The following is a 27047-nucleotide window of genomic DNA, read 5'->3' as shown; positions in this document are numbered from 1 at the left end:
GCACGCTTACATGTATTGCAGCATAAATATTACAGATTAATTTTCTGAGCATTGTGAGCAATTAGAACTGGCCTGCTGCTCTCTGGCTAGAGAGATTGAGCTCTGACACATTGCTCTACTGTGCAGGCTGAAGCCTTGTTCTGCCATCACAGTACTCAGAGGAGGCAAATAGATTGAGGTAGAGAATAGATTGAAGGTGGATGGATCAAGGTGGTAAGTGGATCAATCAACCAGATGTATTGAGAGGTTGGGTGAATTGGGCAAACAGGGTAATTGAGGGTTGAGTATGTTGAACAGATAAATGAATTGGAGAGACAGATTGAATGCTTGATAGATAGAATGTGTGAATAGATTGAGGGGGGGGCGTGAATGAATCAATGCCGTGTATGGATTGAGGTTAGGTGAATGAAAGTGGGGAAATGGATGGCTTGAGGGGTTATAGGTGGATCAATGGTAGAACTTGATATGAATATTTGCAGATGGACCTCAAAATCCTAGTCACAGATAGTTCTGATTATATTATCACATCAAGGAGGGGAAAAAAAGAATTCATTGCTTGGGTAATGTACTGTATATTCCATCCCTATTTCTGGTCAGTTCTGGGGACAGTTTCTTAGTTCTAGACAAATCAGATGCTGGTTCACTTCTCTCTGTTTCAATGCAGCATATATAACAAAAACTGACAGAATGCAACTCTGATGTACATAGGCCCAAGGGATAAAAATAGATTTTTCTATTTATTTCCTTGACAGTAAGTCATGTGAGGGCTATGTCAGTGTATGAGTGCAAATATTTGCATCAACACTATATGAGTCACAATGCAGCTTAGGACTGTGTCACTGACAGACCTCATGCATGCTGAACATTGTGATAAGATACCTCTTTTAAGATAAGTTAACTCTTTTAAGTTCCTCAAAATTAAATATTTTATTTTATTTCACATCTTAATTTTCTGTAAAGGTTAATTATCTTTAAATGTGTATCAATGTGTGAATAGATAGGTTATTCTATTTTGCATTCTAATGTATTGGTGTATGGACAAATAAATATGGCCTTCAAAATGAGGGATTTCAGGATATTACATGAGAGGCTCTTGCTTCACTTTCCTTCCTATGTGATGTGCCTAACTGCTGCTTTTGGTTAGGGTTAGGGTTCTTTTAGATGGGCCAACTGATATTAAGTGTTTGGTGTGTGGATCAAAGAGGTGGAATTGTGGAAGAATACACCAGTTTACCTATGGGGCAATGCAATTGCACACCAACACATTGCACTATTAGAGAGTGTGACTGTTGGTTGAGCTCAGGTACTAACTTGAGTGCATCATATTAACTTTTCTAATAGGAGTGTGGTCTATCCTTGGCATCCAATGACTGCGCTGCAGCAGGAGTGATCTCCTAAAGGAACGATACTTCCCAGGTGTGTTTTGGTAGTTATACTCCAGCTAATATAATTCTACCATGAATCATCTGCCATATTAAAGTATGTGTGAACTGAAAGCAGAAAATTCCTGCTACCGGTACATCACTATTATTGACCAAACCCTACTGACAGAGTCGTATTGCATTTTTCCCTGTGAAGCAGCAGTCCTTTTTAGCCGGTGATACATAGTGCAGAAAAACACTGTTGGCTCATTGTATCTAATCAGAAAATGACACAGGGGTGAGGAACTGGCTCGTTGAAGACACTTTGCAATGTCATCAATTTACAAAAAATATACTTGTACGATAAAGATACAAAACTCCTTATATTAAAAAGGCTTCACAAAAAAGCAGCAAAATAATTTATTTACTCGCAACAAGAATGACTGCTGCTTGCATTTATTTAACACATTTAATGTAGTAATATACCCAAAATGCTTCACAGGAGCATTACCAAACAATGTTTCACACTGAGCCACATAAGGAGAAATTAGGGCAGATGACCAAAAATTTGGTCAAGGCAATAGGTTTTAATCATAGAATCACAGAATGATCACAGCACCGAAAGAGGCTATTTGGCCCATCATGTCTTTGCTGGACCTCTGAAGGAGCAATTTACTTACTGCCACTCCCTTGCCTTTTCCCTGTATGTTGTAAGGTTGTTTGGTGTCTCACTAAGAGGTCTGGAGGCTTATGTGGTTGAACATAAATTGTTTGTTGTTAACACACAACTATTTACATATCTCCAAGAAATGGCCCTATCGAGAGACGATCTTCCTGCTGACTTCTCTCAGACTCTGTCTACACACAGTCTATCATGTGATTCTCTGCATCACAATGTGGCAGTACTGTTCTCCAGTCCCACATTAACCCTTGCTATGTCAAACACCCTTCTACCTACAGCATAGTTCTGCAAATGTTTCCTTTTTGGATAATGATCCAATTCCTTTTTGAAAGCCTCAATTGACCTTACCTCCACGACACTCTCAGGCAGTGCATTCCCGATCCTAACCACTCACTGCATGAAAAGGTATTTCCTTGTACCACCATTGTTTCTTTCGCCAATTACCTTAAACCTGTGTCTTCTGCTTCTCAATCCTTCCACCAATGGGCACAGTTTTTCCCTGTCTACTCTGTCCAGACCCCTCATGATTTTGAATACCTCATTCAAATCTCCTCTTAGCCTTCTCTTTTCCAAAGAGAACAGTCCCAACTACTTCAACCTTTCTACATAATTGAAGTTCCTCAACCCCGGGGCCATTCTTGTGAATCTTTTCTGCACCCTCTCTAATGCCTTCACATCTTGTCTAAAGTGTGGTGCCCAGGACTGGACGCACTACTCCAGTTGAGGCTGAACTGATGTTTTGTACAGGTTTAACATAACTTCCTTGCTTTTGTACTCTATGCCCCTATTGTTAAACTCAGGATGTCGTATGCTTTATGAACCACGCTCTCAACCTGTCCTGCCACCTTCAGTGACTTATGCACATAAACACCCAGGTCCCTCTGCTCCTGTACCCTCTGCAGAATTGTATCCTTCATTTTATATTGTCTCTCTGAATTCTTCCCCTCAAAATGAATCACTTCACACTTCTATGCATGCAATTTCATCTGCCAATTGTCCACCCATTCCACTAGCCTATCCACAGAAGTTCTACATTATCTTCTTCATTGTTCACAATACTTCCAAGGTCTCTATCATCCACAGATCTTGAAATTGTGCCCTGTACACCAAGGTCTAGGTCATTAATATATATCAGGAAGGGTATGAGTCCTAACACCAATCCCTGGATCCACTATTAACTTTCCTCCAGTCCCAAAAAACAACCATTCACCACTGCTCTTTGTTTCCTTTTACTTAGCCAATTTTGTAACCATGTTGCTACTGTCCCTTTTATCCAATGAGCTATAACTTTGTTCACAAGTCTTTTGTTTGGTACCTTATCAAATGGCTTTTTGAATTCCATGTACACCACATCAACAGCATTGCCACCAATTAACCCTTTCTGTTACCTCATCAAAAACTCAAGCACATCCATGCTGGTTTTCCTTAATTAACCCACATTTGCCCAAGCGAATATTCATTTTGCCCTGAGTTATTGTTTCTAAAAGCTTCCCCAGCCTTGAGGTTAAACTGACAGGTCTGTACTTGCTGGGCTTATCTTTACACCCTTTTTTGAACAAGGTGTAACCATTTGTAATTCTCCAGTCTTTTGGCACCACTCCTGCATCTAAGGAAGACTGGAAAATGATAGCTAGTGCCTCCACAATTTCCAGTCTCACTTCCCTCAGTATCCTTGGATGCATATCATCCTGGTGCCTTATCAACCTTAAGTACAGACAGCCTATCCAATACCTCCTCATTTTCAGAATTAAACCCTTCAAGTGTCTGAACTCTTTCACCATGACCTTGGTAAAGACAGATGCAAAGTACTCATTTAACACTTCATCCATGCCCCTACCTCCATGTGTAAATCTCCTTTTTGGTCCCTAATCGGCCCAACTCCTCCTTTTACCAACCCTTTACTATTTATATACCTATAGAAAAGCATCTTAGGGAGGAAAAAGAGGTAGAGCAGTTTAAGGAGGGAATTCTAGAGTTTAGGGTCTTGGCAGCTGAAGGCACAGTCAACAATGGTGGAATGACTAAAATTGGGAATGCACAAGAGGCCAGAATTGGAAGAGCGCAGATATCTTGAAGAGTTGTAGGAATGGAGGAGATTACAGAGATAGGGAGGAGTGAGGCCATGGAAGGATTTGAAAATAAGGATGAGAATTTAAAAATTGAGACATTGCTTATCTGGGAGCCAATCTAGGTCAGCCAGCAGAGGGGTGATGTGTGAATGGGACATGGTGCAAGTTAGGACATGGACAGCAGACTTTTAGATGAGCTCAAGTTTAGGGAGGGTGGAATATGGGAGGCTGGCCAGGAAAGTGTTAGAATCGTCGAGCCAAGAAGTAACAAAGTCATGGATCAGTAGCATGTGAGCTGAGGCAAGGGTGGAGTTTGGCAAATGTTATGGAGATGGAACGAGGCAGTCTTGGTGGTGGTGCGGGTATGCAATCAGAAGCTCATCCTGGGGTCAAATATGACACCAAGTCTGTTTCAGCCTCAGACAGTTGCCAGGGAGAAGGGTGGAGTCAGTAGCTAGGAAACAGAGATTGGCAATGGCTTTGGTCTTCCCAATACTTAATTGGTGGAAACTTCTGCTCATTCAATACTGGCTGTTGGACACACATCTTAATGATGTTACTGATGTAAATTGTATCAAAACTCATCATCTTGTCATGTGTGCCAGGCAGCTTTGTGATTCACATGATGCATAGCTTTTCTGGATCCTCTCCCTTCCTTGCCCCCACTTTTGCAATTTTCCTGGAGATTTCACCCATGCAAAATATAAAGTAAGTTTTCTCAGAAGAGACCAAAACAGAGCCACTAAAATGCTTAGTCTGGAGAAAGGTCTGTCCCTCCTTAAAGATGCCACTAGGTCTATCAACCCTCACTGCCTTAGGACACAGTGAAGAAATCCCAGGAGGATTCACTGTTTTGTCCATTATGCACTTGTTTTGCAGTTCATTATAGTAATGTAGTCTTAACGTTACAAAGGCCTCAAGAGAAGTCACATGCAAAGATCGGGGAATCTGGCGGCATTGGGAAGTTAAGTTTATGAAAGCAAATAACAATTTACTTTTCAGACAGTGAAAACAGAAAACCTGTCACATATGAGACAAGAGGGCTTGGAGCTGCATTAGATTCCATCCAAAGAAGTGTGCAATTAAAATTGCTTTCAAAAGACCTTAGCAAATGAATAGCAACTACAGATCTTAGTACCACAAATACTTCACAGCCTGTGATGACATCAGATAAATCCACCCTCTTGATGTTTTTTGATTACAATGCTAATCTTGGAGATCAGCGGAGACATATTAGGTGAACTGCATCTCAAGTTGAATTATCCCACTCTTGGGCAGTCATTGTGTTCTCAAATAGTTGCTTCATAATAATTGTATGGCACCAAAAAATGTTGAATCTTTATCCATGGAGATGTGAGCATTGGGTCGGGATGGTAACAGGAGTTCCAGCTCATCCCCTTGGTCAAGCTTCACAATTCCTAAACCAGAAAGACACAGTTAACAAAAGAATGAAACCTATTCCAGCTCATAGACCAGATGGTTGAAAACGTTCTTTATGAAGGACTGTTCTTCTAATTTGATCTTACCTCAACTGATTTATCATGAATGCATTGACAAAGTGTATTCATCATCTGGTGTATGTTAAAGTAAATTTTAATTTGTATGCAAATTAAGTGAGTCACAAGCTGTATCTGAATGAGGGACAAAATCATGATCCCAATCAGGACCAAACAGAGGTGGGACCAGAAAAAAATGGCTACCGAGCAGGGCAGACAGAATTCCCGCCTCCATTCCCGCCCTCAGCCATTTTCCTGAGCATGGGGAAGGGAGCAGGTCCCAAAATATTTTAATTTTCATGGAGGACTATAGCAGTTGTTGGGTTTTATACCAGCTACATAGAGGCATGAATCATTGATTGGAGGCAAGGAGTGTTTAAAAAGTGAGTAAAATGGCTTTGTTTCCTTTCCAGTTCATCATAAAATGCTGCAGGTTCAGTAAGGTGAGTCACGATAGTGCTATGATTGAAAGATGTAACTACCAATTAAACAGTGCGTTTGCTAGATTGTTACTTCTGCCAACTGGCAAGCTGTCAAGTAAAAGATCAACATTGTAAATGTGGAAAAGTCTTCAGATGAGTAAAAAAAAAATCATCTAATGGATAAAATGACGGAATACATTTCACACTATTGAAAGGGTAGCCTAGTATGATAATTTCTAATTGTTCATGTGCTCAATCTAGATATCAATTGAGATAGCAGTTCTGATGTCTATCTGTTTACTCCGGGAGTCTTATGGGCTGTTGGCTGCAATCCAACTGTTTAATAATTTTATAAATGTTTGCCTTTGTTCATACAACTGGTTTGAAGAGTCTGTTTACTTGGAGTTTTATGGGTAATTGTATGGCTTCCAGCTGTTTCAATAGTGTTTGTGAGTTCTGTTCATAAAGTGGGGTGAGGGTAAGGGGATGAAGGGGTAGGGTAAGCAGATGAGAGATGAGGGGGTGAAGGTGAGGGGGGTGAGATTAAGGGGGTACGGTTAGACGGTGGGATTTAAACTGGTCAGAAGTTGCAGCTGTCTGTAGATGAGCCGCTGATTGCATCGGGAGCACCAGGCCAATATCATTTCATCACAGTCTGTAACATTGTGGCCCATCAGATCTCTCATGCCTTCATCGTCATCAAGGTTGGAGATTAAACTTTTGTTGAATGTGGAAAGTAGAATGACATGCGAGCAGCAGCACCAACCATATAGTGAGGAAACAACTTTGTGAAACTACAGCTCATGGCTATCTACATACAAAAAATAAAAAAGAAAGCAGCAGGTTATTGGCAGTGATCCCACAACAAACAGATCTATGCAAAGCTTTATAGCCCTACTACACATGATTCGGAATGGTGGTGGATAATCAGGCAAGTGAAGGGAGAAGGTTCCATGAACATTCCCACCTTCAACAATGTTGGAGCGCAATATTTGAGTACTCAAGACAGGTGAAACATGCACAAATGTCTTCAGCCAAAAGTGTGAGATTGATAACCCCACTTGTCTCCTCCGAAGGTCTGCATCATCATAGATGGCAGTGTCCAGCCAAATTGCTTCACTTCACATGACACTACAAAGTAAGAAAACATCTGAGGGCAGAGAAATGACAAAGTCTATGGACCTTAATGACATCCTGGTTATTTTGTTGAATACCTGTACCTCAGATCCAGTAAACCACCCCCTAGCAAAACTAAAATATGGAAAACTGCCCAGGTATGTCTTAGCCACAAACACAGTGGAAATTTTACCAATTCAATTCCTTGCCTATCAGCAAAAGCAATATACTGCAGATACTAAAAATCTGAAATAAAAACAAAAATAATCTGGAAATTCTGAACAGGGCTGGCAGCACCTGTGGAGAGAGAAACAATTAACATTTTAGGTTGATGATCTTCGGCCAGAATTGAAAAAAGAGTGAGATGTAACAAGTTTTAAAGCAAAGAGGAAGGGAAAGGAGTGCAGAATAAAAGGGATAAGGTAGAAGACCAGGAAAAATGAAATGACAAAAGGGATGAAGGTGCAAGTCAAAATGAGATGGCAAGTAAAGAAGCAAAAAATGGATCTAGAGGAGGTGTAAATGGGAAAAGCAGAATCACCACCGACAGATGCCATCCAAAACAAAATGGGGCCAAAAGTTATGATCTGAAATTGTTGAACTCAGTGCTGATTCCGTAAAGGCTGTAAAGTGCCTAATTGAAACATAAGGCGCTGTTCCTGAAACTTATACTGAGCTTCATCAGAACAGTTGTAGGAAACTGAGGACAGAGAGACCAGAGTGGGATTGAAGCAGAGAATGGAGATGACAGGCATCCAGAAGCTCAGGATCACACTTGCAAACTGGACATACGTTTCTGCAAAGTGGTCACTCACTAACTCCCACCCTGCTTCCTGTAAAGACTTTATTCCATTCTCCCAGTTTCTCTGTCTCTGTCATATCTGTTCTCACTATGCCACTTTCCTCAGCAATGCCTCCAATATGTCTTCCTCTTTCCCTAACCGAGGATTACACCCACCATGATTGACAGGGCTGTAGACTATGTTGGTTCCATTTTCTGAACTTCTGCTCTCCCCCCTTCCTTTCAATCACTCCTAGACTCATCCCACCAGCCTCCATATTCAACGAATCAACCTCTGCCATTTCTGCCACTTCCTGCATGATGCCACCACCAAACACATCTTCCCCTTGCCTCTCCTTTCAGCATTCGAAAGAGACATCCTGGTCCACTTCTCAATCACCCCCAACACCGCTGCCCTTCCCATGGCACCTTCCTATACAAGCGTAGGAGATACAACATCTGCCCTTTTGCTCCTCCCTTTCTACAGTCTAAAGACCCCAAACACTGCTTCCAGATAAAACACTTTCAATTTAGTATACTGCATTTGATGCTCACAATGCAGTCTCCTCTACATTGGGGAGACCAAATGCATAATGGATGACTGCTTTGTGGAACACTTCCGTTCAGTCTGCAAGCATAACCTCAAGCTTGTAGTCATCTGTCATTTTAATTTTCCTCCCCACTCTCACTCTGACCTCTCTCCTTAGCCTCCTATACCACTCCAATGAAGCCCAAAGTAAGTTCGTGAACATCACCTCAACTTGCGATTAGGTACTTTACAACCTTTCAGACTCAACACTGTGCTTAACAATGTTAAATCAAGACCTCTGCTTCCAATATTTTTGATGACACATGTTGGTAGTGATCCTGTCATTATCATTTTCATCTCCTCTAGACACATCTTTTGTTGTTTTTACTTGTCCTGTTACCGTCTCATTATGCCTTGCACCATCATCCTTCATGTTGTTTAATCTCTCCAGTCTTCCACCCTATCACAGACCTTCCCTTCTGTTCTTTTCCCTCTCCTCGCTTTCCCTATCTCTTTACTTGTTTAAAACCTGTTCCATGACATGTTTCAGTCCTGACGAAACATCAACCTGAAACTTTCACTCTGTTTCTCCCCACAGATGACCTGTTGAGTATTTCCAGCATTTTCTGTTTTTAGTAATGGAAGAAATCAACAATAGTACCAGTCACCTAATTATCAATAACCTGCTTGCTGACTTTTAGTTCATTTTGTTACAGACCTCACCAGACTTTTGTTCCAGTTAGGGACACAAGAGCTGAATGTCTGAGGATGAGATCAAGGTAGCATTCAAAAAAGAATGGTACTAAAGAGTCCAAGCAAAATAAGGATCCAGAGAAAAGTGTCCAATTGCTGAAGTCATAGCTGCTATAAAAGAAAATAGTTGTAATATTTAGAAGGCAATCATCACAGCCATCAGATATTGCCAGGTAGTTTCTTCAACTGTTTCTTCAATGATCTTCCATCTGTCTTAAGGTCAGGGCCAGAATTTTCTATCGGGTGTCATGGCGAGCATGAGTGCACAATATGGCAAGGAGGCCAAAAATCAGTTTTACACCGTCATGAAACCAGTTTGTCTGATCCTGCCAGTGGCATGCCGCCTTTCCCGCCATCCAATATCAGAAACATAATTTCAATGCACTTGCATCTCATCATCTTGCCTACTCGCTGGAATCAACCCCTGCATCAAATTTATTGCCCACATTGGTGGGAAAACACGCCAGCCCAGAACACAGGTGCTGTTTGGGAGTGTGATCAGTGAGTGGGCAGAGATGTAGGTCAGCTCAGATGGACGACTGAAAGAGAACCCCAGCAGGCAGCATTAAAAATGCTTGGGACTGTAAGATGAGTGTGATGGATGAAGGCTCCACGTGCATGGGAGAGTGCTTGAACGAGGCCCCATAAGGCCCTGCCACACACACGTTTCTCCCTCCAGAATCATTCCTGGTCCAGCTGCATGATGCTGAACTGCTAGTGGAGGATGGGGGGGAGGACTCATGAAGCCTGTAAATGAAGCTGAAAGACAACATTACACATTATTCAGTGAAAGTGAATATATTTACAGATTACAAAGTGAAAAAAATGTGTTCGCACATGCAAGCACTGTGATCAGAAATTCTTAACTTTTCTAGTCTTACCACTTCTTCTAGGTACTGCCCTGACAGCCGCAGGAGGAGTGGAGACAGCCTGTGCAATGGTTGGCCCTGTTGCCTCTGATGACTTCGGTGTGGTCCTCTGGAAAGCTGAGACCTTGAGGACCCCAGCCTGCTTTGGCTATCCTCCTGTGGGCTAGCTGCTCCCTCTGCAGTGACAGAGAACGAGATTGAAGGGGTCATAGGCAAAGGGGACTCAGATGCAGCCGACAGCCTCTGAGATTCCTGAGTCGATGATCCAGGGGTGTCCAGCTGCTGCTCCTCCTCCCTTTGGGTGCCTGAGGGCCCTGGCCTGACTTCTTGAGGGGAAGAAGCACCTGGAGGGACGTCAAGGTGTCCCGTTTCCCTCTCGCATTGCCACTGCAGGAACTCACGCATGGCTACCACGATGGAGTGCAGGTCTGGCGCATCTCCATGTTCTGCTGGACCAGGGTCTCCATGGCATCCGCCATCTTTCCCATGGAGACCTCCATAGGTGCACATATGGGCACCACTTCATCAGAGAGCAGGCAGACACACTCCTCCAACTCGTATGCCACTCTGTAGAGGGCTTCCAACAGTTCCCCTGCCTTCTGCTGACTCTCTACGATGTGTTGGAAGGTCTAATTCAGAGGTAAGTCATCTGACTCGGACCTCACAGATGCCTCTTCCCCAGCAGTCCTCCGAGTGCCAAGGAGCTCGGCTGAACCTGCCTCCTCCTGCTGCGGACATGAGTCCATGTGGTGACCACCAGGTTGTGAACCTGAGCCTGCTCTAGATCTAGGTCTCACTGATGTGTGTGTCTCCATGCTGGTGGAGGTTGTGGGTAAGCGCTGTGATGGGTCTTCCAGGCTGCTTATTTTCAACTCTTCAATGGAGTTGGTGTCCTCTTGGCTGGAGATGAAGACCTGGATGGAGCTGAGGGAATGGCTGGCTAAGGGTGTCGGTCACTTGGCGGAGCTCCCTGTGAACCAATGTAGAGCTAATTAGTGCATGGCAACAGAGTCAAAAACAGGAGAGAATGCACTCACAGTTGCGTTGAGAGAGGGATGATATAGTGCAGGATCCTTACGAGGGTGTTTGCCTCCGACCATGCCGTCACCTCAGGCACAATTCACGTCCTCACTAGTCAGCGTAATGGCATGCTCCTCAAAGTGACTGAGGGGTCTAATGTGGGCCACTCCACCCCGAGTCTGGGACCTCTCCCTGCTGTTGAGGGCCAGCTTTTCCTGCATGAAAACAGGTGGAGAGAGTGTGAGCAGGATGCCTGCCAGGTGAGATGATATGAATGCTTGGCATGTGTGGGTGGTGAGTGGTGCCATGGATGGGATGAGGACACGATCCGCAGGGCAGATGAAGGCGTGTGTGAGAGAGTGAATGGTGATGTCCCTTGAACTGGCAGTGAGTGAGATCCCTGTGAATGTGTGATGGGCTTGAGTGTGTGAGTTGACAGTGATGAGAACAGCGACTTATCCTGGGGAATGGAGATCATTCATCCTCTTTTGGCACTGGGTGGCTGTCCCCTTTTGCACAGCATTGGCGCTGACCACCACTGCCACTGCCTCCCATGCTGGATTGGTGACCTTGCTTGCTGGTCTTTGCCCAGGGCGGGGGATAGAGGGCATCATGGTGGGCCTCCACTGAATCTAGTAGGTGCTTCGAGGGAAGCATTGCTAAATCCGGGGGCAGCATGCTTCCTCGCTTTGGCAACCACCAGTTCCCAGCAACTTCCTATCCCTTGAAGAGCGCTAGCTCTGTGCAGGGGCAGCCTTGAAACATAGAGCCGGATTACTGAAGGCCTGATGTGACGGCAGGGCGGGCGAATCAGAGGCCATCCTGCCAGCGTGTGCTTCTGGGGAAAGCATAATTAACGAGGTACGACTCGCTCGGAAAGGGACGATACGGCACGAAATGCCTCCATTGCAGCCAACAGGTTAAACGTCCTTTTTACCGCCCGCTAGCACACTTAGCACAAATCTCGGACGATTCCACCCCAAGACTGGGCCTGCTCATAGATGAGTTCAGCTGCATTCACAGCTTCTCCTTCTTGTGGCTTCTCCCATTTTACTTGGGTTCGCCACAATGCTGGTTGATCGCCCTTCTCCATCTCAGCCTGTCAGTCACTCATTTCTCTTCCAATCCCACTGCCATTAAATCTCTTGCTATTGCATCTTTCTACCTGGTATTAGGTCTTCCATTCCTCCATCTTCCTGAGAGTCCCATCCCCATGACTCACCTCACCACATTCCCTCTATCTTTCTCTCCACAACAGATGACCACGCCATTTCAATCTCTTCTCGGCTACTTTCTTTGAAGCTTCCACAATCTTCACTGACCCTCTGATGTACTGGTTCCTGATTTTGTCCTTTCTTGTTACTCCACACATCCAACTCAGCTTCTGCATCTCATTAGTATCCAGTTGTTCCTCTCTTCCTGATGATGCCCAAGTTTCTGCACTCACAAGGCCGGTCTCACAACCATCTTGTAGATTCTTCCTGTCAGTTTCAGGGATACTTTTCTATCACCTAATACTCCACTGCACTTCTTCCCATCACTCTATCCAGAGCTAATTGTTGCTTAATTTCCATTTCCATACTTTGGCCACCAGTGACCCAGGTACATTAAGCTAGCTACTTGTCCAATAAGGACCTGGATAATATCAAGTTGGGTTGACAAATGGCAGATAATGGCAACATTAATGCCACATAAATGTCTCTAATGAGAAGTGGCTTGAACACCTTCCCTAATCTTCAGGAGAATTACCAACAACACACTGAGGGTTACCATTAATCTTCACTGGACCAATTATATTGACAATGTGGCTATAGGAGCAGGACAGTGGCAGGGTACTTTGCAAAGTGGTCCCACAACCAACCGATCAGAGTCTCCTAACCCATCATCTCCTGACTTTCCAAGGTCTCTCCGACATCTACAAAGATCAAGTCAGGAGTGTGTTGAAATGCTCACAATTCAGTTGGACAGGAACAGCTGCAGGAACAAGAGGTTTGACAGCTTTCAGACAGAGCAGAACTCTTCTTTGGTGTCATTGCCATTACACTCAATATCCACACCTTCACAACTGGTGCATTGCAATATTTATCAAGCACCTTCCAGGTCAATGACCTCTAACACCAAAGCATCAAGATCATGCACCACCATCACCTCCAAGTCACACACCATCCTGAGTTATCTTTGTACTACCATTGCTTCATTATCACTGGCTAAAAATGCAGATACCCCCTTCTGAGCTACACTTGTGGGAACATTCTCACCACAGGGACTTCAATAATTCAAAAAGAAAGTCCGGCATCACCTTCCCAGGGCAGCTAGGGATGGGCAATAAATGCAGCCTTGATAGCATCATCGACATTCCAAGAACAAATAATAAAGAAATAAATAAACCAGATATGCACAACTTTTACATATGCTGTTAGTACCAAGTTATATTTGAGACTTTGTTCTTCTGGCTGAGGCATTTGCTAATAAAGAGATACATTGCTGGCCCATGAGCTTGCCAGAAAGGTCAAATGACCTGTGGCAGAACATAAATGTTGTCAATTTGACTTTACTTGCAATCAGAGGCAATTGAGGAAATTTGCTCCTGGGGTGGATTTTAGTATCTCCAATAACGCTGCTAATGTAATATCTACATCACAGGGCTGCAACCAAAGGTACTCTTGTCATTGTCATTGGAGGCAACTGTGTGAAGTTGAGGGGGCATTAATCAGTTTTCCATTTTCTGCTGTTGTTAGTGTATAGTTTAGTCAATCATTTGTTTTTACTCGGCATTCCAGAAAGTAATATTTAGCTTTTCTGGCTGCATAGTATACGTTGTGTGTGATTCTGGTCTTACCAGCAGTGAAACAAGTATTACTGGCTGTGTCATTTGGCATGTTTTGAATGCAGCGAAATAGCGTCATTATACGTCGCTCATTCCCAACGACATTAACCTTCTTTCTCCGGACTACATGGCCCATGGCCATGCAGTTATCATAGTACAGAACCTGCGAAATGCACAATCATTAAAGAAATAGAATGAAGAAATGATAAATACATTGCTAGATTGAAATAACAAACTTGCGGATTCTCATTTGTTGTTGGCATTAGAACATGCTAAATACAGAATCATATTTATTTACAGACATGAGCTATGACTTTGTGTCATTAGAGATGATAACATGTTCAAATATGCTGTGACATGTTGGAAAATTAAACAGTTATATATAAAAAAATTCTTGTATGGAATTGACTGTTAGCAGGATTAGAATCCATGTTTTTTTTTCTGGCTGGTAACTGTGGCAATGCTGAAGCCCTGTACTTCAAGGCACTGTCACTAATTACAAAACAAAAAATAAAAAAATGCCTGGAAAAACTCAGCAGGTCTGGCAGCATCGGCGGAGAGGAGCACAGTTGACGTTTTGAGTCCTCATGACCCTTCAACAGAACTAAGTTAAAATAGGAGAGGGGTGAAATATAAGCTAGTTTGTTGGGTTGCCCTTTTAGTCTTATTTCACCCCACCCCCACTAGATCTATCTGTACCTTGCTTGTCCTGCTATCCATTCTTAATTAGCACATTCTTTTAGATAATATCACCACCTTCAATACCTCTTTATTCTTTTGTCTGTGACATCTTTTGGTTATCTCCTCCTATCACTGCTTGCTTGTCTCAACAACCAGCCCCCCCCACCCCCCCCCCCCCCCCCCCACCACCCCCTTAAACCAGCCTATATTTCACCTCTCTCCTATTTTTACTTAGTTCTGTTGAAGGGTCATGAGGACTTGAAACGTCAACTGTATTCTTCTCCGCCGATGCTGCCAGACCTGCAGAGTTTTTCCAGGTATCTATTATTTTTTGTTTTGGATTTCCAGCATCCGCACTTTTTTGTTTTTATCACTGTCACTAATTAGATCTTTCGGGGTTGTTGCTAATTACAATGGGTGGGATTAAAGTTTGTTAACTACAGTGAGCTGGGGTTAGGAATTGCTAATTACAATAAGTAGGCCTGTTCGTTAATTACAATTGGAATGATTGAAAGGTTGCCACCATACTCATGGTTGGATCGTTAATTAGAATAAACGTGGTTACAGTTTATTAATTAGAGTAAGAGAGATTAGGGTTTTGTTAATTATTGGAATGAGGATGGGTTACTAATCAGGATAAATGGAGTTGGTAATTGTTAATTTGAGTGGGTGGAGTTGGTGATTAAAGTAGGTAAAGATCAGGGTTAATTAGAATAGTTGGGGAGTGGTATTAGTTGGAGTAGATGGGTTGGGAGTTGTTAATTAGAGTAAGTGGGGCTGAGTTTGCTAAATGAAAACATTATTAATTGAAGGTGTTATACATTGTCATTCAGAGTCCATAGTTATGAAAAAATACAAATCAGTTTCATTACTGCAGCTTGAAGTCGTAGGCTGTGTTATTATTGAACTAAACAGAATGATTGAATGTGTATGTTTGTGTATACCTTGAGTATAAGAATTTATCACAATTCCTTAATTGGATGTTGTAAGTTCTTGCTGAGGGCAAAATCAGAATTCACTATATCAAGTTGTTGACACTGCAGAGTACATCTGCATTAACCCAATAATGACAGCTGTTCATAAATGCCATATTATTCACTTTTGTTCTGAATAAATAGAAACTGTGTTAAGGCATAACCTTATTCTAGTAGTATTTCTTCAAATATAGATTAGAAGAAAATAAACTGTCTATGACATCACTGTAGGGACTGATATGAAGAAACCCAACAAACATAACATAATCTAAACTATCTACTGATAACTACTTCCTCAAACTGTCTGACTTGTAACTTTTTTACCCTTTATTAATTACTAATGTTAGCCAGCTACTGTGAATAGCTGGCCTCGAATTCTTCGAGCCATTTTCCTGATGTCATCTCTATTCACTGATAAAAGGCAAAACAAGCTAAAATGCATTTAATTAACAATAATCCTTTCTTTTGAATTCTGAGGGTAAGACTACATTGAGAATAGTGATATCGAGATCCTTTTAAAAATGACACCCTGAGGAAGGAATTAAATCATTTAAAACATTAGTAACTGTAAGCTCTAGTTGTAGTTCTTTCCAATGTAATTCTGTTATGTTAAAGTTACATTGTAAAGTTACATTTTAAAACATTGTATTAAAATTTCTTGTGCTGTCATTGTGAACCAGTGTGTTACTTACACCATAGAGGTTTAGCCCTTCTTCTACCTTATTGGTTTCTTCTGTCTTATTGGTTATGTATTTTTGTTTTTTGTAGATAGTTGCCATTTGCTTTATTGACTAATTACACTATTCAATCCTTTCAAATAATTGTAATTTCCTCATCACATTTCACTGCAAAATATTCCACATGATCCCATTAGATCAAGAATCACATTCCATCTTAAAAAATCCTGTCGCATGAGCACTATGATAATAACTCACCCATCCCATTTTATGCCACTAAAAGCAAAATTTATCACATAATCAGCGCGAGTGAATCACACATTTACCTGTAAGTTTAGCTCTAAGAACCTGCCATGCCTTCTGCAAACAGTGCAATCCTTCCTCATAAACTTTGACTTAATTTCAATTAAACTTGAAGTAATTCAAACTTTACCTATTTCTGCAGGCATAGTACAACTTAGCTTCGTTATTGACACGCTCTGCTCCATCTTCCCAAGGATGGGCTTAACTTTGCTCTGCTTTCAGCGTGGTAGGCCTGCCTCTCTGTCCATGGCCCAGGACCTGCCCCTCTCTCTCTCTCTCTCTGCCTTTGGCCGAGGCCCTGCCTCTCTATTTTTTGTGTAGGGCCTGCCTCTCCCTACCACCTGCCTCTCCCTACCACTGTGCGAGGGTTTTCCTTTGTTCTGCTTTCTAGGCATGAGCCAGCCTGGGCCAGTTTGGACTCCTGAAGAAATATCTCCAGGCAGCAGGATGTGAATGCTGAATCAACTGTCCATTAAAATTGAATATGGTACATTTCTATTGATCTGGGAATGCCCCGACATGCCTCTCCAGCATTGTGAGAAATACATTGTAAAAAGGACAGTCTTACGAACTGATGCTATTATTGTATTTCAATATTATACGCTCTATATTCTGGTTTGTATTGTGTTTATGTATTATTTAAGTCAATTAGTTATAGCTTCTATGCATTTATCTGAAAACTTAACATTTGCTGTCGTTTAAAAGAAGAAGAACAACATTGTGGCTATCCCACATGATTTCCAGTATTTGATGCTGCAATTAAGGGGTAATTATTAATCCTGGGCACACTATCCAAGCGATGACATGCATAAGATTGGAGATTTCTGATCATGGTTTGTTGTTGCCAACTTCAGTTGGATGTATTCCCGGAGGTTTTATCATACGACCTCCCACCTCCAATCTTCCTGCCCAATCAAAGCTTTTTCCATCTGCAATATTTTTATAGCGAATAAGCAAAAATGCTCAAAGAAAATAAAAAAGACCTTTTTGTGACCCTATGATTATTTTTTCTCTCAGCTTACTCAAAATATCCAGGAAATTAATACCCGATTTCTGGAGACTGTAGGGCAATCCTGGAGGGTTAGCAACTATGCCTATGCTCTGGTTTTGGAAGTATGTTTTATTTATTTACTCTTTCATGGGATGTGGGCGTTGTTGGCAAGGCCAGCACTTGTTTCCAATCCCTAATTGTCCTTGAACTGAGGGGCTTGCTAGGCCAATTTAGAGGGCAGTTAAGAGTCGGGTCTGGAGTCACATGTAGGCCAGACCAGGTAAGGTTGGCAGATTTCCTTCTCTAAAGGGCATTAGTGAATCAGATGTGTTTTTTACGACAATAAACAATGTTTTCATGGTCATTATTACTGAAACTATCTTTTAATTCCAGATTTTATGAATTGAGTGTAAATTCCAGCAGCTGTTGTGTTGGGATTTGAGCCCATGTCTCCATAGCATTAGTCTGGGCCTTTGGATTACTAGTCCAGCAATACCACTAGGTCACTGTCTCCCCATAAATAACCATGAACTTAACAGGAAAGTGCTGGGAGAAAGTCCAAACTGGAAAATTCTACTTAAGCAGACACAATTTGTAGTTTGTAACCACATTTAGGATTTGCAAGTTACTAAAAACCTCACTTCCCAAATTTGTCCAGTTTTGCCAGCTCTAGAGCTCATTAATTGCTGTTAGGTTGGTGCTTACCTGACTGTACACAGTGTAATAGCCATTTTCTCTCACAAATATTTTATTGGAAATTGCCTCCAATGCCTCACCCCTCTTTGAAGCCACATTCCAAGGAATAAAGGTTGAATCATCTGCTGATATAACATTAATGTAGCAATGAAGAGTGCTTCAACAAAGCAAGAACATTATTGCAGTTGTGAGGATGTTACAGCTATTATAATTGGATTTGCAGATACTGGCTGAATTAAACCAACAACAATGTGAAAAGAAAACACAATGAATGCATACACATTTTCTAAGAATTTGCATTCATGGTTGTATTAGTAGTTTATTTAAACAGTTTGAAATATTGATTACAGTAACTGATCTCCTAAAATTTATATTTCACTCCACTTTAATATTTTTCACTTCATTCATAAATAATGGATGCATTTGTTGTTTATGAATTGAGAAAACAAGCATGTGATCTCTGCCAAACACTGTTACTGGCCAAAGAAGAGATGAGGAAAACTGGTTGGGCATATGAGACTTGTTTGGTGCTTGAACAATAGAGTAGCAGCTTCCAATTTCCACCTGCCCCACCTCACCCCACCCACCCCATGTGACTTGCTGGCACATTTTGGAAAATATTAGAACTCACGTCCTACTCTCTGATCTCTTGCACTGTGGAACATTAATACACCATGTCACTGTGTGCCTAGTTTGCATAACCAGATCTGGCAGAAAAAAGCAAAATAAGTCTTTAAACTTTAACCTGATTACAATGTTAATCAAAAGCAAAAATGTGAATAAAAAGCAACTGTTAGTACAGGATTGGTTGGGAAACAGCTTTGCCTGATTATCATTGGGGATTGAAGAGTATTAATTGTAGAGCATTCTTGTGAGATGAATTTGGTGGGTAAATTCAATATCAAAAATTTCTTCACTGACAATCGAGTTTGGAAGCTAGAGGGAGGCAACCTCCTCTAGTTAGTCATATAAAATCTGTTTATAATTTGAAGCCACTGTTGGCAATGTAATGGATTACCAATTGATACTGTCACCAAGGGCAGGGATGTATGTTCACACCCCTATTTTTTACACCTTGTGGTGCTGATCTTAAAAGCATTGGTGTGAAGAGACACTGATCTATAACACTGATTAAAATTGAGTGGATGTAGGAGGAGGAAAGTGAAACAAAACGATAAGATTAGGAAGTGGTTGAGAGGAATTATTTTCACTTTTGAGAGTGTAGTCCCATGGGACCTGCAACTGAAAGAAATGCTCAGCTAGCACCTTCCACTCTAACACACTTGAGCATCTCGGAAAACTATGCTATTAAAACACTCAATGCTCTGCAATTCTTCCCTAAACCCATGAGCCTCTCCAGACCCCTCTCTCTGCGTAAGAGCATCCTTAAAACTCTGTAATCAAGTTTGTCATCTTTCTTAGTCTTCCTTTCTTCTTAGCATCCATTTATTTCTTTAAGCCTCTGTGAAGTGTCTTGGACCATTTTTCCATGTTAAATGTGCCTCATAAATGTAAGTTGTGTTGATTGCAATTTGCCACCACAATAAAAGATATCCTCAAGGTTCTATCTCCTGTACCAAATGTTTCATGTCTTGATCAGTACTCCTGACTATTAACTGTGAATCTGAGAGGACAGGAAAGTAATTTGGTAGCAAACAAGCAGAAGCTGACGGAGAATCTTAACAATTACATTGCTTCAGCGTTTATAGAAGAGGATGATATTAAGGAGGAAGTAAAGCCTGAAATGCTTAAAACAAGTTGAGAGCTATTATAGTAAATAAAAGGGCATGTATGAAACAAGTTATTAAGTTAAAAAAGCTCAAAGTGCCAGGACTTGATATATGATATCCAGGGGATCCTAAAGGAAATAAGATTTTTTAAAAAAGCAGAGGCCCTAGAAATTATATTTCAGGATTTTACATAGTATTCACAACACCAAAACAAGCCCTGGTAAATTACCTTGCAGAGTTATGCTTCTCTTAGCATTAGGAATCAGCTGGAGGAATGATAGCTGTTCTACAAAGAAAAGATTGGTTAGTATTCCATTAATTGCAATTTATTACCACACTCTTCACTGATAAATGATTAATATGAATGCTTTGAGTTATGTTGTAGATTGTGGTTCCCCTTTTTGATACTCACACTGATGTAATGCAGCCTGAATTGACTCAACCATTCCACACCCATGAAACTTGAAACCCAGTATCGGGCTTTAATAAAGCCTCCTTCTTGGTTACAATCTACCAAGGATTGACATGACCTTCAAACAACACCTTCAAGCATTAATGGAAATGCAACCTTGATCCAAGCTACAGCTATTCTTCATTATCATGTTGCCACCATGCCCTTCAGCAAAAGAAGCTGTCTCTATCTCTCCCCGCTTCTCCTGCAATGGGGTCTATTCTTTCCCCTTTAATAAGGTCTCTGTCCTCAAATGCAGTAGATTCTCTCCCCTCCCCTCAAGACCCGAGGTCCCACACAACTCCCATTGCTCATACCATGCATATCTAGAGTATTGTGTCACATTGGTGTGCTGGAGTCTGTGCATGTATGTGAATGAAGAAAGAATACCTGGAAAAGGATAACAGTAGCCCTCCACTTCAGCTCTACCCTGGCCTACATGCTCATTGTTCATTGGCAACAGGATGAAAGTATTAAGCCCTTGAAAGTCCTGTTCAAATTTGTCCCCACCTGTTTTGCATCACCTTGAAAATGTAATTAGCTACTGCCAGTACCGCAACACGGGCTGACAACGAATCGACAAGCTGACTAATTCTTTCGAGTTATCAACAGTCACAGATTGCAACTCTTTTGAGTACAATCACAGTTCTTGGTTTCCGGGAGTGGGACATGAACCCACAACCTTCTGATTTAAAGGCGAGGGTGCTATGGACTGAGCCACAGCTGACACCTCACAAGCTGACTAATGCTGCACCCAATTTTTTTTTCAATTAAGCCAATGAGATGAAAATTGGCTTGGTGTAAAACAGATTGCTGATTCGCCCTTAGCCTGAATTGCCCTACTGAGCTGAAAAGTAGAGCTGGAGGGAGGGACCGAGAGGAAGGGGGAGGGGTAATGCTTTGAGGTCGGGAAACCTGGAAGAACAGGTTTTCTGCAGGTCCTATTGAATTTAACAGATCGACCTGATCAACATTCTTTTAGCTCTGTTTCCCAGCTGCAGCCAGCCACAATGAGACCATTGGGTGGTAGGCAGTGGCACATGCTGGAATTGGGGAGAGGAGAGGAAGAAGAGAAGGATCAGAAAGGCCTGGGCTGTCTGGGGTGTGGGTGAGATCAGAGGAAAGATTGGGGTCCAGGCCAGGTATGAGATCAGAGGCCAGAAGGGTGATTGGAGGCCAGCAGATCAATCAAGGGCTGGAGTTGAGGGTGATCTGAGGTCTTGTGGAAGAGATGGGAAGGGCCAGAGTGAGGGGATGGATGGGGGAAGAATAGAAGGAGGGTTGAGGTTTGACCAATCATGGTGGCGTTGGTGATGCAAGTAAACTGGATCCAGCAGATAAGTGAAAAGGCACATATGTCCTGGATCCAGAAAGCCTTACTCCCAGCCGCTAGTTTTCCCGAGGCCCAGAAACATCGTACAGCCAGAATTAAATTTAAAATGGTGGTTAAATATGAGGTTTGCAGCCTTTTTTAAATTTCAAATCCGCCTCCGGGAAGTGGGTTGCTTGCCCAACCCCATTCCACCTCGAACACGCAAATCTCAGGATTTGAGATTGGGATTCTGGTTTTGGATATTTTACCATCCCACCCACCCAACCCAAAACCACTTGGCTCAAAATTTTCCCAATTCTGTCAAGATGTCTATAGAGCTTTGACTGAGATTTGACTATCAGTATACCTCAGCTTGTTTGTAATCAGATGTGCGTACATCATCAGGCTAGTTTTTGTTGTAAGTTTGTTGGAACTTTTCCAATGCAGGTATGGCTATTCCCAGTTTTATGAAAGCGTGGCTGGCTCCATTATGGGCAGGTACATGAAACTTCAAGCAGTTAAGAAAGAACATGCATGGACAGCCTCGAGATATCCCATTCCTCATGTATGAGCACAGATAGTGAGTGACAGCAGTCTATTTCCCATGGGGGACATACAGCAGAACCTATCTTAAGAACATAAGGAATTGGAGCAGGAGCGGACCATAAGGTCCCTCAAGCCTGCACTGCCATTCAATATGATCATGGCCGATCTTCTGCCTCAACAGTCCTGCCCACTCCCCCTGTCCCTTGATTCCCTGAGAGATGTAAGATCTAACTATCCCAGCCTTGAACATATGCAACGAAGGAACATCTGCAACCCTCTGGGGTAAAGAATTGCAAAGATTCACAACCTTGAAGTGAAGAACTTTCTCCTCTTCTCGGTCCTAAATGATCGACCCCTGATGCAGAGGCCATATTCTAGATTCCCCAGCCAGGGGAAGCAACCTCTCAGTGTCTATCTCGTAAACTCCTTCAGAGTCCTGTATATTTAAATAAGATCACCTCTTATTCTTCCATACTTGAGAGTATAGGCCCAATTTACTCAGCCTCTCATCATTGGAAAACCCAGTCATCGCAGGGACCAATCTAGTGATCAGCCAATTGCTACGGAAGCACACATCCAAGCAGGAGTCCCTGGGCAGGGAACAAGAACAGGAAATCTAGTTGATTTTCCCAGTCTAGGGGCATTGAAGCTAATGTTTAGCTGCTGCTCAGGCTAAACTCACTAAAAATCAAACTCCTGACATTTCTGTATGGCTCAATAGCCCACTATGCAAAGTATTTTAAAACAACAATTTTCACATATACAGCACTTCTAATGCAGTAAAACTTCCCAAGATACTTCACAGGAATGTTACCAAACAAAATTCAACACCAATCTGCATAAGGAAATATTAGGTCAGATGACAAAAGGTTTGTTCGAAGAGCAAGGTTTCAAACAGAGTCCTAAAGGAGGAAAAAGCGGGAAAGAGGCAGCGAAGTTTACAGAGGAAATTCCATATCTTGGCCTCGGCAGCTGAAGGCACAGCTGCCAGTGATGGAGAAATGAAAACTGGGGATGCCCAAGAGCCCAGAATTGGAGGAATGGAGATTGCCTTGGATTGTAGGACTGGAGCAGATTATAGAGATAGGGAGGGGCCAGGCAATGGAGGGATTTGAAAACAATGAGAATTTCAAAGTCAAGGCATCGTTTAACCAGTTGACAATGTAGGTCAGAGAGCACAGGCATGATGGCTGGGCGGTACTTAATGTGAGTTAGGCGACAGGGAGCAGAGTTTTGGATAAGCTTAGGTTTTTGGAGGGTGGAAGCTGAGCTAGAAAAAGTTTAACATTTATATTTTACTTCTGTATTGTTACTGATAGTTTTTGAATACTTGGGAAAAATTTATAACCTTTGTCACAGAACATTCACATTTAATGGGAGGATGCTGTACGAGAACAGCCCCGATGTCAACTTGCCTTCTGTATTGTCTTCCCTCTGAGTGGGGAAATACTCAACCCCTGCTTGGCATTCCCCTCTGAAAACACCAACTGAGATCAAGAACTCAGCCTGTGGGAAAAATTGTGATACCATGGGCTGAATTCCCCAACGGGCTGGGATCGGAGGCAGGCAAGAGCTAAAAATAGCCTCGCTGTCTGACATGTTAGTTCCCCAGCTCCATCCTGCTCCTGGGTCATTTTCGTGGGGGCAGGATGGGGGCGGACATGCAGGGGGTGGGTGGGGGATTGGAGGCAGGGCTACCCACCCGCATGTGGCCATCATGGCTCATGAAGAACTTATTGAGGAAGATTAAAGGAGGCCAGCTGAGATTTTCCAGTTGAACTCCGGGTCCCCACATTTGATGGGGGCCAGTCTAGATGCACGGAGTCTGCCTCCCAGTGGCAGACCAGGGCGGGAGGGTGCAGTGCTGCAGGCAGGCCTAGAGGTCCACTCTGCCCGTCCTTGTGCAGGAGTGGCCACAGGTCATCCTGTGGAGGGGCTCCCCCCAACATGTCTCCAGGCCAATTAAAGACCACCCCCGTTGCCCTCCTCCCGCACCTTGAAAATCATGGCAGGTGATTTTTTTCCCATGGTGGGGTGGGGGGATGCAGTTTGGGACCCAGAAATGGTTCAGACCTCTCTTTCCTGCCCCTGTGGGGAAATCGTGCCCCATGTATCAGAACTCGAAAATGCTGAAACCCTCCCCATTCTTAGGTCCATTTTGAATGTCATTTTATAATCTGTCACTTACTTTCACAGGATCTTGTCTCTCTTCTTTTCCTTGAGATGCTTCTGAGTCCATAGTTCTTCTCATTCAGTCCAGTTAACTCTTCTTTAATTTGGAATTTGGCATTATTGTTATTTTTTAGATTTTCAGTCAGATCTTCCTAAGGAGAATTGTAAACAAAATGTGTCTTGAAATGTTATTCCCTTTGTTTTCCTCCTCTCCCCCAGAGTCAAGAGCTGATTCTTGTTGCTGTTTTGTTCAACAGGTTATGGCTGTCCTCTAATTACTTATCCCAGTGATCATTCTTCATGCGTTATGTCTATGCTAACTGAATGCCAACACACTAATCTACAATGGGAGTCATGAATCTGATCTTAATCTGGTCAATGTTCAACACCTGCACTTCCCAAGGACTCACAAAATGGAAATCTGGAACAGGAAACTTAGGTGACATTTTCACAGAATCACAGAGTGCAGAAGAGGCCCTTCGGCCCATCGAGTCTGCACCGACACGTGAGAAACACCTGACCTACCTACCTAATCCCATTTACCAGCACTTGGCCCATAGCCTTGAATGTTATGACGTGCCAAGTGCTCATCCGAGTACTTTTTAAAGGATGTGAGGCAACCCGCCTCCACCACCCTCCAGGCAGCGCATTCCAAACCATCACCACCCTCTGGGTAAAAAAGCTTTTCCTCACATCCCCCCCTAAACCTCCTGCCCCTCATCTTGAACTTATGCCCCCTTGTGACTGACCCTTCAACTATGGGGAACCGCTGCTCCCTATCCACCCTGTCCATGCCCCTCATAATCTCTTAAACCTCGATCAGGTCGCCCCTTAGTCTTCTCTGCTCCAACAAAAACAACCCAAATCTATCCAAACTCTCTTCATAACTTAAATATTTCATCCCAGGCAACATCCTGGTGAATCTCCTCTGCACCCCCTCCAGTGCAATCACATCCTACCAATAATATGGCAACCAGAACTGCACACAGTACTCCATGTGTGGCCTCACCAAGGTTCTATACAACTCCAACATAACCTCCTTACTTTTGTAATCTATGCCTCGATTGATAAAGGCAAGCGTCCCATATGCCATTTTCACCACCCCACTAACATGCCCCTCCGCCTTCAGAGGTCTATGGACACACACGCCAAGGTCCCTTTGTTCCTCAGAGCTTCCTAGTGTCATGCCGTTCATTGAATACTCCCTTGTCAAATTACTCCTTCCAAAGTGTATCACCTCACACTTTTCAGGGTTAAATTCCATCTGCCACTTATCTGCCCATTTGACCAACTAAATATGAATTGCACTATAATTGATATGGCAATAGAGGGAAGTATATCCTTCAAATAACCTATTTTATATCTGCCAAGAAGTTCCATGAATGAAAATGCCTTTAATTTGTAAGAATGACCAATTTCTTAGCTTCATCAACACTAAATTGTTGAGGGGAAGAGGAGGTATACTATTAAAGAATGACTGACAACTGAGAATAGAGGACAACACTTGGAGAAATGCCCTGCAAATGAAAACAATCTGAGAGATCGAGTGGAAATTTTTCCTTACCATTTCTTTCTCATGTTCCACTGAATCATCCTCAAGATTTATTCTTGCCCTCTTGTTAAAAACATGAAGCTGTTTGTGGACTTTTGCCAGTTCACTCCGTAGGTCACTTATTTGCTGCAGTAAAATCACCAGCAGTGACAAACAGGATAAAACAGCCAAGAAGAGAACAACAACAATCCCAACCAGCCCTCTCGAGGTAGATCTGGTCCTTGAGTCTGATAATTTAATCCAACATTTGGGTTGCATTGTTAATAATTATTTTTTTTAGTCCAAATCACCCTGATACAATTCTTTTACTCAACAGAGGAAGTTCACGTGACAGAAGATGCTATTTTGAAATGGGAACAGGAAATTGCATATCTATGCAAATATTTGCATAATTACAATTTTTTGTTAAAAGGGCATTTCATCTATAATTTCTTGGTTGCAAACCAAAACATAAGCAACTTCAATCAAAAGTAAATCTGTCACTTAATAAATTTTGCTCCATGAAATTTTCTCTCATTTGTTTAAATAGAAGTAAATTCTCAATTCTTTGAACCCTCAGTTCAATGATATATCTTCAGAGTCAATGCACAGAATGATAGCAAGGAAGATTTGATTGCTTGTTGACTTGTTGACAAGCTAGGCTTTCAGGAGTGATGATGATAAATTTTTGAAAATTCACTCCCAGGTTTTGGACGTCATTGACGAGGCAGACATTTATTGCCCTACAGCACTGGGGCCCCTATAATGAAGGTACTCCCACAATTTGGTTGGCGATTTAGTGGCCTTGGAGAAGGTCCAGAAAGCTACAAAAATAATTATCAAGAAGATTATCTGCTCAGATAGGCTTCCGGACCTTGATCTATTTACTTTAGAGTAGTGTAGGCATGTGGGCAACCTGTGAGAGGTTTATAAAACAATTGAAGGGCTGGATAGCATCTCTTTTGATAGATTGTTCCAGTTTAATAATTGGGAAAGGCTAGACAACATGAGTTTAAACTATGGAAAAGTAGGAATAGACTGGACGTTAGGCAGTTCTT

At 42.4% G+C, this 27047-nt stretch overlaps 1 protein-coding gene across 3 annotated transcripts; it reads right to left on the bottom strand.

Moving 5' to 3' along the window:
• Positions 1–1765: 1765 nt before the first annotated feature.
• Positions 1766–26355, bottom strand: LOC144683955 (tumor necrosis factor ligand superfamily member 13B-like). Of its 3 annotated transcripts, XM_078547573.1 has the most exons (6): positions 26023–26355; positions 24475–24610; positions 20207–20263; positions 18257–18369; positions 13938–14088; positions 1766–5530 (listed from the first exon to the last, which is right to left on the bottom strand). In XM_078547573.1, the coding sequence occupies exons 1-6, from the start codon at positions 26266–26268 to the stop codon at positions 5415–5417; spliced, it is 819 nt and encodes a 272-aa protein (XP_078403699.1). In that variant the 5' UTR covers positions 26269–26355; the 3' UTR covers positions 1766–5414. The 3 variants fall into 3 exon arrangements, with proteins under 3 accessions (XP_078403699.1, XP_078403700.1, XP_078403701.1); XM_078547574.1 differs by lacking the exon at positions 20207–20263 and having other exon boundaries at positions 18257–18372; XM_078547575.1 differs by lacking the exon at positions 20207–20263.
• Between the last annotated feature and the right edge of the window lie 692 nt (positions 26356–27047).

Source organism: Cetorhinus maximus, chromosome 8 (genome assembly GCF_964194155.1).
Source record: "Cetorhinus maximus chromosome 8, sCetMax3.hap1.1, whole genome shotgun sequence".
NCBI lineage: Eukaryota > Metazoa > Chordata > Chondrichthyes > Lamniformes > Cetorhinidae > Cetorhinus > Cetorhinus maximus.
This window is presented reverse-complemented; position numbering and strand designations above follow the sequence as displayed.